This window comes from Talpa occidentalis, unplaced genomic scaffold, assembly GCF_014898055.3.
Source record: "Talpa occidentalis isolate TD23 unplaced genomic scaffold, MPIMG_talOcc4v2.1 talOcc4.8, whole genome shotgun sequence".
NCBI lineage: Eukaryota > Metazoa > Chordata > Mammalia > Eulipotyphla > Talpidae > Talpa > Talpa occidentalis.
Window position 1 is genome coordinate 20,862,581 of NW_023605194.1, and position 15,874 is coordinate 20,878,454.

The 15,874-nt window shown below is 46.0% G+C and overlaps 2 protein-coding genes across 9 annotated transcripts; one reads left to right on the forward strand and one right to left on the reverse strand.

Annotated features, from left to right (window-relative positions):
* Positions 1-367: 367 nt before the first annotated feature.
* Positions 368-8,617, reverse strand: HIF1AN (hypoxia inducible factor 1 subunit alpha inhibitor). The gene is made up of 8 exons (XM_037495959.1): positions 8,389-8,617; positions 7,855-8,105; positions 5,347-5,495; positions 3,152-3,297; positions 2,275-2,381; positions 1,803-1,866; positions 1,497-1,607; positions 368-675 (listed from the first exon to the last, which is right to left on the reverse strand). The coding sequence occupies exons 1-8, from the start codon at positions 8,563-8,565 to the stop codon at positions 631-633; spliced, it is 1,050 nt and encodes a 349-aa protein (XP_037351856.1). The 5' UTR covers positions 8,566-8,617; the 3' UTR covers positions 368-630.
* Positions 8,618-8,637: 20 nt separating this feature from the next.
* Positions 8,638-14,869, forward strand: NDUFB8 (NADH:ubiquinone oxidoreductase subunit B8). 8 transcript variants are annotated; one of them, XM_054689969.1, is made up of 6 exons: positions 8,638-8,771; positions 9,609-9,716; positions 10,369-10,495; positions 11,761-11,860; positions 12,277-12,432; positions 13,502-14,869. In XM_054689969.1, exons 1-6 carry the CDS (start codon positions 8,738-8,740, stop codon positions 13,505-13,507), a joined length of 531 nt encoding a protein of 176 aa, XP_054545944.1. In that variant the 5' UTR covers positions 8,638-8,737; the 3' UTR covers positions 13,508-14,869. The 8 variants fall into 8 exon arrangements, with proteins under 8 accessions (XP_054545944.1, XP_054545945.1, XP_054545946.1 ...); XM_054689970.1 differs by having other exon boundaries at positions 8,732-8,771; positions 9,358-9,716; positions 13,502-14,866; XM_054689971.1 differs by having other exon boundaries at positions 8,733-8,771; positions 9,362-9,716; positions 13,502-14,866.
* The last annotated feature ends 1,005 nt before the right edge of the window (positions 14,870-15,874 follow it).

Here is a 15,874-nt window from a genome sequence, read left to right on the forward strand (position 1 = left end):
CTCACAGGAAGGCTATCCAGGCTCTCAAGGGCAAGCCTCCCTCTTGCTCTCCCATTAGAGTCCCAGGAGCCATTCCCATCCTGTCTAGAAGCTGACTCTTCAAAAGCTGGAAGGAGGCAGGCTGACCTTGTGGTCAGGACTGCTCTGGCCCTGCAGAACAGGTGAAACAGGTGTCTAAGAGCATCTCCTCTCTCAGGCTGAGGCACTGAGGTTGCAGGAGACAGGGTTGAGAGGCAGAAGTGGCATCCTGACCCAGAAGGGGGGAGCAAGAACAGATACATACATGTGCGTGCATGTACACACACGCACATACATTCCGAGGTTGACAGACTGACACACAGACACGATGACAACCAGAAGCCGGGACTCCACACACTGAATGCAGGACTTTAGGGGGGGCAGAGAGAGAAGGTGCTGGAGCACAGAGGCCAGGGTAAGAAGCACCTCCAAATGGGACTGGAGTAGCAACCACCCTGCCTTGCCTCAAACACCTGCCTCCAGGGCCATGGCAAGAGTCCAGTCCATTAAGTGCAGCGTGCAATACTAGCGCTTGGAGTCTCCTGTCCTCATCAATGAAGCGGTGTGGACGGGCTAGCGGTCACCTGGCAGGAGGCCTCAACTCCTGGCAGGCTAGTTGTATCGGCCCTTGATCATTGTGTTCAACAAGGGCCCCACCTGTGAAGAGACATGAGGAGCCCGTCAGAACTGCCTGTCCCCAGCTCCCAGAGCCAGAGAGGGTGTCCAGCCAAGGATAGGGACAAGGTTTTCATTCAATCATGTAAACCCACTACTACTCTCTTCCTGGAGGTCCAACCAGCAGTCTAGGGCATGGCCCTCTTCTCTGGGTTGACCCTGGCTTACCTTCCTTGTCACAACAGCTTATATCCATAAGCCTGCACCAGACAGACAAGGTCTGAGGAGCTGATAATCCCTGAACACCCAAGAGAGCCTGTGTTTCTTAGACACATTTAAAGAATGTGAAATGCCTCTATATCCTGAGAAAGGTCACCTGCAATCGCCAACTGGTGCCAACCCCCAACCTTACATGTCCTCTGGATGTGAGGTTACCCACAGGGAGGAGGCGAGAGTATTTCAAGCAAAAACCTTCCCTCTTACCAGTGGGCCACTGGCACACCTGTGTGAGGAAGCAGGTCTCAACACTACCTAGAGCAGCCCTGGCACAGCTGGGAGGATGTGAGGAGATGCTTTACTGCTCGCTTCCCGTTCCAGAAGAATCCCCTCAGGGGTACCCAGCTGGCACTCAAGCCCCATAGGGAACATTACCACTAGCATGGAACAGATTATAATTGATCCGCCAGTCAAGCCCAGCTTCCACCAGAAAACAAGGATTTTCTGAACATGCCCATAACCTCTATGGAGAGAGGACACAAGATGCTGAAACAGAGGCGCTACAGAGAACATGACGCCAATCTTGCCTTTCTCTGGTCATTCTACCCAAGGAGTCACAGGAGCACCACCAAGGGGCAGCCACCTACCTCTTGTGGGTTCCCCAAGGCCTCTCCAAGCATCTTCTCAATGTTTCTCATTATGGCCACTTTCTGATGGGCTTTGAGGGGATATTCAATTCTCTTAGGGGTAGGTGCTCCCTGCAAAGGAAGCAACAACTCAGGCTTCACTGTCACCCACTGTTCCCAGTGCCATCCCAATTCAACCCCATCCCTCTTAATCTCTCCCAAAGACCTGGGAGTCACTTCCAGAGATAGCCAACGTCCTTACCCACCTAAATGATCGACCACACCTACCTTAACCCCAGTCCCATCTACCAAAAAACCCATATTCACCTTATACCAGAAGTTCACAGTGATGGTAATCCCCCCATTTAGCAATGACTCTATGTGATGCCACCTGCAAGAAAATAAACAGGCTCCTGTCTGCCACCAATACTTTTCAGAGGGAGGGTGGAAAACTAGAAAGAGTCCACTAAGGGAAGTAATGAAAACCGTATCTTTAAACTCGTTCTACCAAACACACTCAGGGGCTAGAGACAGTGGTATTCTGTCCCCGAATCCAAAGAGCCAAGAACAGTTTCCCCAACCTCAAGTCTGAGGGACCCCTTTGGACTTGAGGAATGTCATCTTGTTCTAGAGACAGAGTTGTCATTTCCCCCACGTTCAGTATGCTCACATCTGCATATCCCAGTCCTCCTGTAGATCACCAAGACCAATCCTGATCTCAGGAGGGACGCAGACAAGGCTTTCCGGAGAATGGGAAAGAAAGCTCCCAAGAAGCCCCCAGCGCTAGCCCCCTCCTCACCAGTACATTGGGATATAAAGAACGTCACCAGGGCCAACCACTGTTTCGTAACCAACCACGTTCTGGAAATTGGGGAACCTTTCGTAGTCAGGATTGTCAAAGTCCACCTGAGAGGTTCAAGAGAAAAAAAAATTAGTCAATCATCAAATCCTTATGAATTACTACGACGTGGTAGTTACTTTGATAGTCAAAAAGACACCTAAGAAACGAGATGTCTTTACAACTTCTTTCCAGTAAAGGACACAACATACATTGAACATACGTGCTCTCTCTGCCTCAGAGGCTGTTGTAAGACACCATGCTTAAATGTTAAGTGCTGAAGAATCCTGCACCTCAGTGCTCGAGGTCAGAAGTCAATCAACACAGCTTGTATTTCAGAAAACTTACTCATGGCCTGCAGGTAGGAGGAATATGACCCAAACCTGCAGAAACTTTCTTCCAAACATCTTCCTTTCTAACCAGCAAAGATGGCCACATGAGGTGGTCAGACAGACCTCTGGCCACAAAGGCAACCACATGCCTTTCTTAGATCCAGGAAAGACATTAAATGGCATATTTCAATTCTACTTGCCCCTTATCAAAGAGACGTGGTATCCATGACAAAACAAAACACATTTTGCTCCCTGAACTTGTAAGCCAATTAACCAAAGTCCACCAGCATCAATGATGGGTCTGCCTTCTAAAACTAGCTCTACAGGGCTGAATATATATAGAAACATCTGGGGCCCACCACAGGGGGCTGGAATATGTGAATGACACTGTGAAATTACCATGTGAGCTTGTCTTAATCTGGTACAACACCATAGGGAAGGGGGGAGACATGACAGCCTTGGATCCCAAAGAGATTTGACACCCTCCTCAGAACACACAAGCTCACCTGACTCTGCCTGTCACATGGGTGATGAACAGGATATGGATAGAGACACTCGAACTGGTCCGGAGGGAATAAGATACATCGCTTGTAGCCTTTTATCTGAGCAAAGAAGTTCTGCTGCTCATCATAATGAGCAGGTGTCACATTTCCTGTAGGAAGAAAATCATTTTCTTATCCCAAGGAATGGGCTGAAACATAGGGCCCAGCACTGGAGAGAATCCCAGCCTGTCCTCTTAGCTAAGCATTCCAAATTAAAGTTTCAGGCAGACTAAGAGAGACTGCAAATAATTATTCTCAGAAAATTAGGTGTTATACTTTTAATGGGTAATAAATCTAGCAGCCATCACTGGCTATGGGTTCACCATCAAGTAGCAAAGTAGGCTTTTTTTAAAAAAAATAAATTTTCACTGTAGTCACAATCATTTATAATATTCATTATAAAGATTTCAGGTATACAGCATTATAACTTGACATCTGTATATACTACATTATGATCACCACCAAAAGCCTAGTTTCCATTCACCACCATAGTTGACCACCTTTGCCTGATTTATCTCCTCCATCCCCCTGCATAGCCACCATTTTGTTCTTATAATCTAAGAGTCTGCTTTTGTACAAAGCAGATTTTCTTAAACAACGTCTGCCATTGCTAGAAGCAACAGCACATCAAAATGATACCTATAAGTCTGGCCAAGTAATACGCTGGGTAAACCTGCACTCTTCTTGATTACGGCAAGAATTCAAGGGCAGCAAAACAAAAATGAACTGAAATGACTGGTATCAACAATGCACACATGATCTTTTTCATTGTTGGAATTAACAAGTCACTGAAGTTGTAGGAATATGAATTTGCTTTGGATAGCTCTTCTGGAGCTGAAATTCTCAACTTGTGCTTCTACATCAACACACCTGCAGAACGCAAATTTCCTCGAACACTGTGGCTATTGATTCTCATCAGAGAAAAACATATCTTGATTTCTTAACAGTCTTATATAATTTGAGTAAGGCAAATTAATTTAAATGCTGACTTGTATTAGGCTGAGTGTATGTGTTCTCCATCTACTCTCTAAAACTGAGACCATGCCTGTTTATCTTTTGCACCTCTGAGAGCTGAAGGGCCTTCTGCAGGGCACAGTGTTTAGAAAACATTCCTCGGGTCGGCCTGGGTGTACCAAAATGGCTGCCGTCCTCAGTGCTGAGAGTCCATGTGCATCTTGGAAGATGCAGGCTTCCCCGCACTCTACCACAGCACAGAAGACAACAGGAAACTCAGTCAAGTAAACCAGAACTGGATGCTACCAGATCAACAAAGAGTAGGTTTCAAAGAAGTGAGTTAAGAGTCAATTCATTAGTTGCAGTGCTGGAAACCTTTATTAATACCCATCTGAATCTAAAAAAGGGACAATGAAAGGGGGAGAACAGACTTCAGAGCCCAGTGGTGAATGACAATGAATAATTACTCTGCTGCTTTGTTCAACCCAACCCAGTTTATTCACCATCTACTAAGTATCTTACTCTTGGCCCAGTGTTGTGCTAATATTGGAGATAAAAATAAGAAAGAGACAATGACCCTGAGCTGTAAGTAGCTCTTTTCCTGATTGGCATTCAAAGACTTCACCTTTTATTTTTATAAAAACCCCGAAGAACATATTCACCATTATCTGCTTGTGTACGTACAAAATCCTCTAGCAGGACACATAAGCAACCAGTATCCTTCTTTCCAAGGAGGAAAACTGTGAGACTGGGAAATTAAAGCAGAAGACAGCTTTATCACTACTTAGTTATACTGCTTGAATTTACCCTTATGTGCTATCTATTCAAAAGACAAGGTTAAGGTTATAATAGAAAAATAAACTTTTCCTGCTTCAAAAATTGTCTGAATACGGACATAGCCAATAGAGAACAGCGGTACTGCAGAGAGTTCCCTAGCATCTTAGTACATGCACTCACACAGCAGCTGAAGAAGGGAAAAGGGAACTCACTTCCTTTTTAGTGTTTGTGAAACTAACTTTAAGATTAAACATACATTATTTTACTTTTCAAAGCTATTTATAAAATGTTATGTTCCTTTTATAAGTCAGGAAGTTGAAGTTTAAGAAAGTTAAGTGACGTGTTCTAAGTCACAGAGCAAATAAATGGTGGAGACAGGATCAGAAATTGGGTTTTATGACCCCCAAGCCATGCTGCTTTCTGCTTACCTTCCATGCCGATAAGCAGCAGGTTGGAGGTCAGCTGCCCCCAGCCACGTTTTCCCTGTTGCTTATTAATCCAGTTCCAGTTAAAACCCAAGAAGTCCATGACAATCTTCCTGCCCACAGTGTCATTGAGTGTTTGCTGTAGATATAACCTATGCTCCCCAAGAAGAAAATCTCATTAGTGCATGTATACATAGTCCCTTGGCATGGTCTCCCCACACCTGGAAATCCAAACCCAGCCCATACTAGCATCTTCCTCAGAAGAGATGCAGCCAGGCAAATCTTAACCAAGACAGATTCTCACAGAACTGAATCATTACCCATCCTCCTTTGAACTTTGTTCAACACCAACCTTTTTAAATAAGTGATTATTAACCTCTTCTGGGTCACAGTATGAATCCTTTAAGAATCCAAGGAAGATGCTGCACAAAAACTCACACACACACATACACGTCTCATGCAATTTCATGTTTCTCAAAACCTTCCCACAGATTACAATGAAAATCAACCTTGTTCCAGAGACTCAGAGACCAAAACACCCCTCATGGCCCTTAATGACCACTGTAGCATACAGTGTTACTGTCCACCAAGCTAGTTCCCTTCTTATGGGAGTTATTCTTTTGTACCACCTTGAAGCCAAGTTTGCTTCTTTAACTTGCTTCGCCAATGGAATGTACCAAAAGTGACTCATTATGCTTCCAAACTCTAATAGGAAGACAGGAGACACTACACATTTCCTTCTCTCCACCACAGCAACTGCCGTTTCAGGTAGTAGCCTCTAGGGCAATCTGGATCCCAAAGTGAAGATGATGTGAGAGCACCGCTCTCAGGCAGCATGTATCACGAGTGAGAACTAAAGCATTGTTGCCTTAAGTTGCTGAGCTGCGGCTTACGGAGTAGGAAAACCCAGACATACTTGATTATGCCTCCTAAGAAACATTAATAAGAGGGCAAACTTGAAGACACAGGAACAGCCCTAAGAACATTACTTCCAAAGGTTCAAAAGTACTTAGTGCCAACAATCATGATGTTTATGAAAACATTAACTAGAAATATTAAGATAGGCACATTAGCTACCTTTTTGGAGATATGAAACCTCAACGTTGATGCAACGTCTGAACTCTCCCCAGAGACTATGTTATATATATTCACATAACAATTTCGCAAGTAAAATAGAAAGTCAGGAACATTCCACAAACATGAACCTAAACAATTCCTGTTGAGCCTTATGCTCAAAATAGCTCAAAGAAGATCCTAACCACGTAATAATAAAAAAATTTCCTTGATTCACCCAGGAAGTACACACTATGCTCGCAGCTCACTTAAGCAAACGCTCTTGCCATGGGAGGTAAGGAAGCTAAAGTGACTGAGGAACCAGCAGTCATGTGTCTTGTCTGAGGTTCATTCCAGTGCTTATGTAGCCAATATAATTACACTCCACCAGTACCATTTAATCTCTCTCTCATAGAGAGAGGGGGGTAACTGGGTGCATGTTTTGTATATGTGAGCAAACTGATGCATGAGATGACATAAATGATTCAGGATTTAAGACATAAAAACCAGATCACTCATAATTGAGATAGTTCTTTTGATCAAAGTCCTACAATTATAACTGCTAAGTGTCAGGAAAAAAAAGATATTTTATATCATTCCATTCATCCACAAACATCTAGCAAAGAGTCAGGAAGAAAATTGAGATAGATGACTACCGAGAAGCCCAGGACTGGACACCAAATATGAGATGGAGATGTTCATTCACCATGAAGTGATCAGTGAAAGCAAGTCAGTGCAATCGTAGGGGACTCAATTCTCAATTACCTAAGAGGCTGTCTTTAGAGACAGGGATAAAAGCAGAGAGGAAGTCTCACTTCTGTGTGTGTCCTGTGCCTGCCATCTTCAGTACAATATGGGAAAGCAATATTCTCCCGCCCCATCTAATCTGATCTTCCCTAAGAGGACCCTGATATCCTTCACCCCAGAATCACAAGTGTTATAATTTTCCAGTTCGAACTGTCCTAGCCTGACTAATATGTTAGGACAAAAGCTGCAAACTGGCAAATCTCAGGGCTAAATCCAACAACCACTTTGTTTGGCCCCTTCCAACATTTTACAAAAATTTGTAATTAGTTACCCACATTTAGAAGTGAAAAAGATTTTAAGTTAAAGTTCTCATTTTTGACTCCTCTTGGAAAGAGAATATCTGGCTACCCCAAGACTGCACTCCCAAGGAGAAATGAGTCAGGTAATGACTTTTATTCTGAAAACGCATATGCCTTTAGCTTCATCACAGTTCTCAACCAAACAAATCCATTCATTTTGTTCACCTACCTGAGCCTGCTAGGCAAACATGCCTCTCACTTTTGGGAGAACCAGAGAATGGCAGTTCAAATCTAGTCATTCCCAAATTCCTTGAAGAAGACAATTCACACAACTCCTCTCTATCTTCAGGCAGGAAAGGAAATAAAAATGGATGTCCTAGATCCGACAGAAAATGAGAGTATGGGAACTTACCTCTCTTCCCCTCCTCGCTGCTGAATATCCTGTAGTTTCTCCACAAACTCATGAAATTTCATTTCTTCCCTGTTGGACCTTGGCTTAAAGTTTTGGAAATTAGCCATCTTCTTCTCATCATAGTACAAGAACTTGTGGGTGCTAGCACTGTACACAGAGAAGTCTCCATTACCAATATTCTCTTGCAGGTAATCAAGGTCCCACTTCAGGGCAGGATACACAAGATTTGTGTCGGTCAGCACCACAGGCTCCTGAACGAAAACACCAGTTGAAAAAAAACAAATGAGGTCGTGCCAAGGGGCAGGCGGGTTTTTGTGCCGTGACTCCAACTACTTCCCAACTTGAGAGTCATTTCTGTTTGCCAGCAGAAACTCCTCAAGTCCCCTTTCTCCACGCCTCCCTCTCCATCTCCCCCGAGCACCAGTCCCACCAGTCAGTCCCCCACCTCTCTCACCCTTCGCCTTTGACCTCTGCTCTCAACCAGGTCCGGCTCGTCCCCTCCCCCTCCCGTTCGGACGCGGCCCCGCCCCCTACCTCGTTCTCGATGAGCTCCTCTGCGCGGGGGTCGCTCTGACTGAGACGCGGGATGGGGCGCGTTGGGAAGCCGTAGCTGCGCAGCTGGGACTCCTCCCAGGCGGGGCCGGGGGCCTCCGCCTCTCCCCGGGGCTCTCGAGAGCCCGAGGCCGCAGCCTCGGCCGCCGTCGCCGCCATCTCTGCCTCCAGGGACGGCCCCACCGGAACCGGAAGCCCCGCCCATCCCGGAGCACACCCACAACGGAAACCATAGAGACGGGGTTCGAGAGGGAGGGGCGCGGGGACACTGAGAAGGCGGAGCGGAGGCCTGGGCAGCGCCTCCTAACGGTGACCCGCAGCTGTGCACCCTATGTCGGGCCCCGAGGACCTGAGCGAGGCTAAAGGTAAACGTCCAGAGCCGACAAGTCTGCAGGGAAAGTTGGTTAGTGGTTGGTCACCAGCGGGTGAGGCCAGCGAGGAGCGATGATAGTGGGTATGGGGTGATGAAAATAGTTTACAATTAGTGGTGGTAGTTACACAACTTTGTAAATACACTAAAAATCGCTGTTGTATACGTTATAGGGGTGGATTTTATAATAGGTGAGTTATAGCTTAATAATTAATTAAACCAGCCCTGTTTCTTGACCCAAATTAGATCAGGCTTTGCTATTGATTGGATGTAGATATTATGCAATTATCCCGAACATGGCTAGTGATGCTTATTGTAAGAGGGCACGTTGCGGGGAAGTAGTCCTCCAAAATTTATATACCAAATGGTATATATCTATTTTTATTGCTTTGCGATACATATACATACATAGATATATATATATTTGAGGATGTTTATGGTAATGGGTCCTGCTCCACCAACAATGATCACCCTAAAAGTTGCAGGAAGTATGTGCATATTTATTCTGCATATGTCATTTATGTAAATAAATTGAGACATTCATATGCAAACACACTAATGTCCTTCATTCTCCTGTTAAGTTAGTGTTTGTTAACTGTGGTCCAGCTTGAAGTGTATGTATCCAAGTCCTAGCAAATCCTAGGCTTTAGGCGGTTTGCTGAGACCTGCCTCCGGTGCTCGGATTGATTTTACATCTGTTGAGGTGACTGGGGCATTCGAATGTAAACACGGGACGAAACTGAGGTGCCTTTGAGGACTTGGGTTAGCGCCGCACATCTAAGACACCTGAGACCAGTTTGGAGACTATAACTAGACCCGTCACGGCCAACAGCTGGATTTGGACAATGGTCCCGTTTGGACATGGACCATAAGTGGAAAAGGCAAGCAATCAGAGACGAGATTAAGACAAATCGTTTTACTTCTCTCGCTCCCGGGAGAGGTAAGTCAGCTGTCCACCAGAGACGCTCCGAGTCCGAGTCCCGTTGTGTCTGGGGGCGTCTAGATCCCTCTAGGAGAAAAGGACCACAGCAATCCGAAATATCAAAGCAGTGGCCTGTCTGGCTTTCTCTCCTGCCAGCTCTTCCTCCTTGCCTCTACACGTCCGCTCTCTTCCCTCCCGTTCCCCAACTCAGTTTAAGTCCGGCCCTTGGCTGAACCCCAGGACCTCTCTTCGCGGCCGGCTCCCCTCCCCCCCCCCGCGGCGTTTGGCCCGGCTCGGCCGCCGTGGCCGGGTCTGTGCGCATGTGCGGGGCGAACGGGGGAAGGTGAAGATGGCGGCGGCCAGGGCGGGGGTCTTGGGAGTCCGATGGCTGCAAAGGGCGGTCCAGAACGTGGCGCCGCTGGGAGCACGGACAGGTCCGTGAGAACAGGCGAGGCCCGGGTGTGGAAAGGGGGCGCCGGAGGCTTGGTGTGTCAGGGCGGGGGCCGCGGGGTCGTGGGTCCCGCGGCGGCTGTGTCCGGGCGCGGGCGGATGTGGAGAGCGTCGCGGGGCGCGCAAGCTCGGGCTCCGGCGTCCCCACCACCGCAGCGTGAAGGCTTGCGGGCAGCCAGAGGAACGGGTCGTTTCTGACCTTTTCTCTTCTACGCTGCAGCCTCCCACATTACCAAGGACATGCTCCCAGGGCCCTACCCCAGGACCCCCGAAGAACGGGCCGCCGCCGCCAAGAAGTATAATATGCGAGTGGAAGACTACGAGCCCTACCCGGACGACGGCATGGGGTGAGATGGAGAGGGGCCGCTTGTTCTCGGGTGCTGATGGGAGGAGGTCGGCTGGGTTGGCTGGCTCGACCCTGACTGTTTTCCGAGGACCTTCCCTTGACCCTTCAGAGTCAGCGGTGTGGGTGCTTTTCTCGGGGAAGAGAATTGGGAGGGGGTGGGTGAGCAGCTGCAACCGAGAGGACTTCAATTTTCTCCTTGGCTCAGGCAGTCTCCTCAAATGAGAAAGCCGAGGTTTTAATAGCTCCCCGGAGGACCCCTGAATAGCAGGAACCTTCCCTGGCTTCATCCAGAGCCCAAGGTTTCATTTAGATTGAGCATCTGCTGGGCTCAGGTGCTGTCATCAAGGCACGTGACCAGGCTGGAGCTGGACTCCTGACATGAGAACCTTATTTATAGATGAAGTGCCCAACATTTGTGTTTATTTATTTAAAAAAAAAAATGCCTTTGCTCATAGGGCTGTGGAAATGGTAGCAACTGTGAAACAGATTAAATGACCAGCTCCCTTATTCCAGTTGATGTTATATTCCCCTCCCACCTCCCACATAAAATCCCTATGTTTAATTATCTGAAGCGATTACCCTCACTCTCATTTCCCATCCTAGCATCACTCTTGTAGTCATGGTTTCAGCGGCTCCTAATATTTCTTGTTTTCCACTCATTCTCTATGACATACGTCTAGTTGTCATCATTTTCTGTCTTTTATTTTGTTGTGCACAAGAGCAGCCTTGGATTGGGGTGTGTTGGGCAAAAAACCCCAGCTTAGCAAGAAGTCCCAGGAGGTGCTTGAGACATGGAGATGGTGGAGGAACACAGTTGCTATGAAAAGAATACTTTTCTAACTTCCCCCCCTTTTTTTAATTCTAATTAGCTAGGTGACCTTGGGTTCAGACTAAACACCAGTTTCATTTTCTGTCTAATGAGGGAATCAGAGTGATTAATTGCTAAATTCTCATTCAGCTTGAACATTATAACATTGTGTGATTTTTTTTCTTTTTGTTGAAAGAAGTTAAGATAATTGTGTGCATATTATAATGTTTCAGAATTTGACCTGGACTTTTATTACTAAATCCTGAAATTTGGATTTCTGTGGTTAGCTCTGTGTTTAGTGACCAGAAATTAAGATTTTGTCTGAAAGTCAATTCCTCTGTCCTTAAGGGAGGCAGTTAGTTACCTGTCACTTGCTTTCTCGTCTGAGATGTGGACATTCTGAATTGTCTAAGTGAGGATTCTCAGAGCCCCTTATAGCAGTTCTTGCTGTCTCTCAGGTATGGCGACTACCCGAAGCTCCCTGATCGCTCACAGCAGGAGAGGGATCCGTGGTATGACTGGGACCATCCAGAATTGAGGTTGAACTGGGGTGAGCCGGTAAGAGAACCATATCCCATTTGACCTCCCTGTAATGTCTTCCTGAGGATTCTATCTTGCTTAAATGGTACTTCTTCAAGTAACACAGTTTTCTGCCCAAGGAAGCAAGATCCAGTGTTCTGAGATCTGGGGTTCCACATGTTACACATGAAATGGAACTTCTGGGGAAACTTAAAACTCTGTATTGTGAAAGTTGTGGACTTTCATGCTGTATGAGCAGTCTGATCAGCAGAATATACACATAAGCCAGGTTCTAGTCCTATGGGTGAGAGTATCTCAGATTGACCTCTCAGAACATTGCCTAGGCCAGTAGAATGCCTTTGTCAAGCTTTGTATCAAATTCTGGTACAAAACCTGGACTGCCTGACTTTTACAGGAAGAACAATTGGTGACAATTATCTGCCTTTCTGCCTCAGATGCACTGGGACCTAGACATGTATATCAGGAACCGTGTGGACACATCCCCCACGCCTCTTTCTTGGAATGTCATGTGTAAACACCTTTTTGGCTTCGTGGCCTTCATGCTGTTAATGTTTTGGTTGGGTGACACTTACCCCTCCTACCAGCCTGTGGTGAGTATCTGAGAAATGCTCCCTTAAGCACATTTACTTAACCCAGTTTCCTGAAGGAGTGAAGTCTCTGGAGTAGGGGGTCCATCCAGCCGGTACCAAGCTTGGCTTCCCTGGTAAGGCCTGTAGAGGACCTTACTTCTCGGCTTGACACAAGTACCAGAGTACTGGTCCATGCCTTACATCTTGGATTAGTCTGAGTGAGAAGCAGCAATTTAGGACTAACTGAAGAATGAGAATATGGAAGCCAGCTAGTCTCTAGAATTACCACTGGGGATTGTGCAGTTATTATGTTTATATATGTGTACTGAATATATTTGTTAAGGGGTGTGAAGTGCTGTTAAGGAAAAGGGCTATGATAGATTGTGTGTGTGTGTGTGTGTGTTTGAATGGTGGGGAGAAATTGGAGAAAACATCAGAACATTTAGGACAAGAAAAACAATGCAGTAGAGAGTGAGTGAGCTGGGGTAGAACAGACTAAAATAGTTCCTAGATAACCACCAGCAGTGGTTAACCTGGAGAGCTGCTAAAAAGTCAGATTCCTGGACTCCACTTCCTAGATTGTTTTAATTCAGTTGCCCCATGATGGGTTCTAAAGTCGGTATTTTTAAGCAAGTGCCCAGGTAGTTCTGGAAATCAGGTATGGAAAATGATATGTTAAAAAATACTGTGAGGTGAGGTGATCATTTATTTGAGCAGCTTTTATTGCATGCCTAAGAAATTTGATGACAGAGTAGACTATACTTGATGGTATAGTAATACATTAATTCAACAAATATTTATGAAGCCCCTACTATGTAGCATATGCAGATGGTGCCAGGGGTTGGGATACAATGATGACTTGGCAGTGGGGAGCTATAGTGTGCTTTTGAATAGAAGACTCATAACGAAGGCTAGATTTTTAGGAAGATTTACAGGGAATAGTCTATAGGATAGACCGTAAGGAAAAGAACTGAAAGCAGGGTAGCTGCCGTGTTTGCAATTGCCTGCCCAGTGCTACTTCTGCAGAGATAATCAATGTCCTGATGATAGCTGATATGTCTATGTGCACTGACACGAGCCTTCTACCAAGCCCTAGGGGCTCCGGGCTGGAGAATGCACGTAGGGCTGGTGTGAGCACTAACTTCACTTCAGGAGAGCAAGAAACACAGTGTGGCTCTTCCATTTTTCAGTTCTGTAAGCACATCACCCTTTTCTCCTCCCCTTGAGCTGTGTTCTCTGACAGCTGTTTGTTGGTAAAGCCAGCAGCCCCTAAAGCACGTCCCAGCCGTGTCTCCTCTGTGCTCTCCCCCACCGCTGCTCCTGCACGCCTCATTTGCTAGGCCACTTTAGTGGTGGAACCATTAGAGGCTGAGTGACTTAAAGGAGATTGAGTCTGTCTCGACCCCGAGAGAGAGTGGGATGGATGGATGCATCGTCTCATTTACAAAGCCTGTGTGCACGCTCACGCTCTCACGCGTGTTCCCTCCCCCACCCCCTCCACACACACTGTAGATACCAGTTCTCTTACAATCTAGGCTTTCTCTCTGCCTTGGGCTGAGTGTGGAAGAGGAGTGCTGTTCCTGACATTCTGTCCCAGCTGGGTCTGGCCAGAGGCTACCATGTGCCCATTTACTATAAGTGATTATTAACTCAGAGTGGGGGATAGCCAGATATTGGTTGGACGTTGTTGTTCTTGCTGACCTGTGTTTTTTCCTAGGGGCCAAAGCAGTATCCTTACAATAATCTCTACCTGGAACGAGGCGGCGATCCCACCAAAGAACCTGAGCCGGTGGTTCACTATGAGATTTGAGGAGACTTCGTGGGCTTTATGCCCCCTGACTAACTCCCTCATTCCCAGAGATTTAACCTTAATGGAATCCCTAATAAAACTTAGTGCTATGGTATCTGTGCCTCATTTCCCCAGGAATAGCCGCTGCTGTGAGGAATCTCATCCTTTCTCTGTTTCTGCCTACTGTCTGACCGTCCCTCGTCCCCTCCGCCACACTGGAAGGATGGGAGGATGAAGGGAGTTAAGCACAAGAATATGCTTATTTGTTCATTTTGCTAGGCCTGCGAAGGTAGTTGAGGACTCCAGTAGTGCAGTAGGTGGTAAGGGGAGCTCCTTTTTTTCACTTACAGAATTGAGGAAAAAGGAAGATAGGTTCCTGAATTTCCAAGTTGGAGCAAGATTTACTTCCCTTAGAAAAACCTTTTTATAGTGATTGGTTAAAAAAAAAATAACGTGTTTCAAGTATACTTTCAGGTGTTTTTGGATTGACCTAGGGCTGTGACTACCTCTAATGTTATTTCAAAGAACATGTATTCCTTATTCCAAAGCAATTTCTGAAGCCTACCTTCTTATAAGTTGATAGAAACTATAATTATGAATTAGAGGACAGTTCAGTGAGTTACTCTGAACTCATAAGGCCTACAAATAGTCTTAGAAGAAAATTATGTGTTTGAGGGGCCACTCTCAGTGCTGCTTTTTTTTGTTTTCATTTATTTATACAAGCACTGGGTACAGTCAGAAGCGCGGGAGGGTGAGTGAATTCACCAGAGCCAGAGCGGGGAACAGAGCAGGCAGGCTGACGAAATACACTGCTGAGGGGAGCAGTAGGCGGGGCAGGAGAGGTCTGTTGCACCATGTGGGACCCTCTCCGGAGGCCGGGGATCGAACCAGCGCTGCAGAGGCTGCGGGCAGCTTCACAGCCCAGCGCTCAACCGCTGTGCCACCAGGGGAGGCCCAGTGCATCCGTTTTTAAGTGAATCAACATACCTTCATACCCTCCCTTTGAGAACATTCTCATAATGTTGCCTAAATTTTTTTCCATTAAAAAAAGCACACATTCAACATGATCACTGAAGCAAGGCCATTCAAATTAGATACAGGGTCCTTTTGTGGTCCAGCAGTGAAAGAACAGGGAATGGGGTACTTAGGAAATGTCACTCTTCAAAGGTCTCCAATGACTTCTCTGTCTCAATTCTTCGTCCTCTAGAGCATTTGGTAATCATTTATTAAACATTTGTGTATCTACTATCACTGTCCCTGGCAATATAAAGTCAAACAAGACAAAATAATTGCCTCCAAGTAGTTACGTGGAAGGGGAGACTGCCAGTTGTAAAACAAAATGAAAAGAAATTCTAAAAGGTGTGAGTTGAAAGTATACTTTTAAAAGTCAGTTCTGTTTGAAACAGACTATGTGCCTTTGGTTTAGATTTCTTTGGGAGCACTTCTACCTCATTCCTTATTTTGGGGAGTTGCCTAAGAGCCCATTTTCAACCCTGTTTATTTTTCCTCAGATCTTACCCACTGTTGTGCTAACATGTTTAAGAAATACTGAGTATTTAATACACAGAGTGGGCAGGCACAGACAATACCCTAAGCTGTGTTCTGTCCTGAGTTCAAAACTCCCAAGTCCACACAAAAAGCAAATGTAGTTGTGTCACAATGATTTGGGGAAAC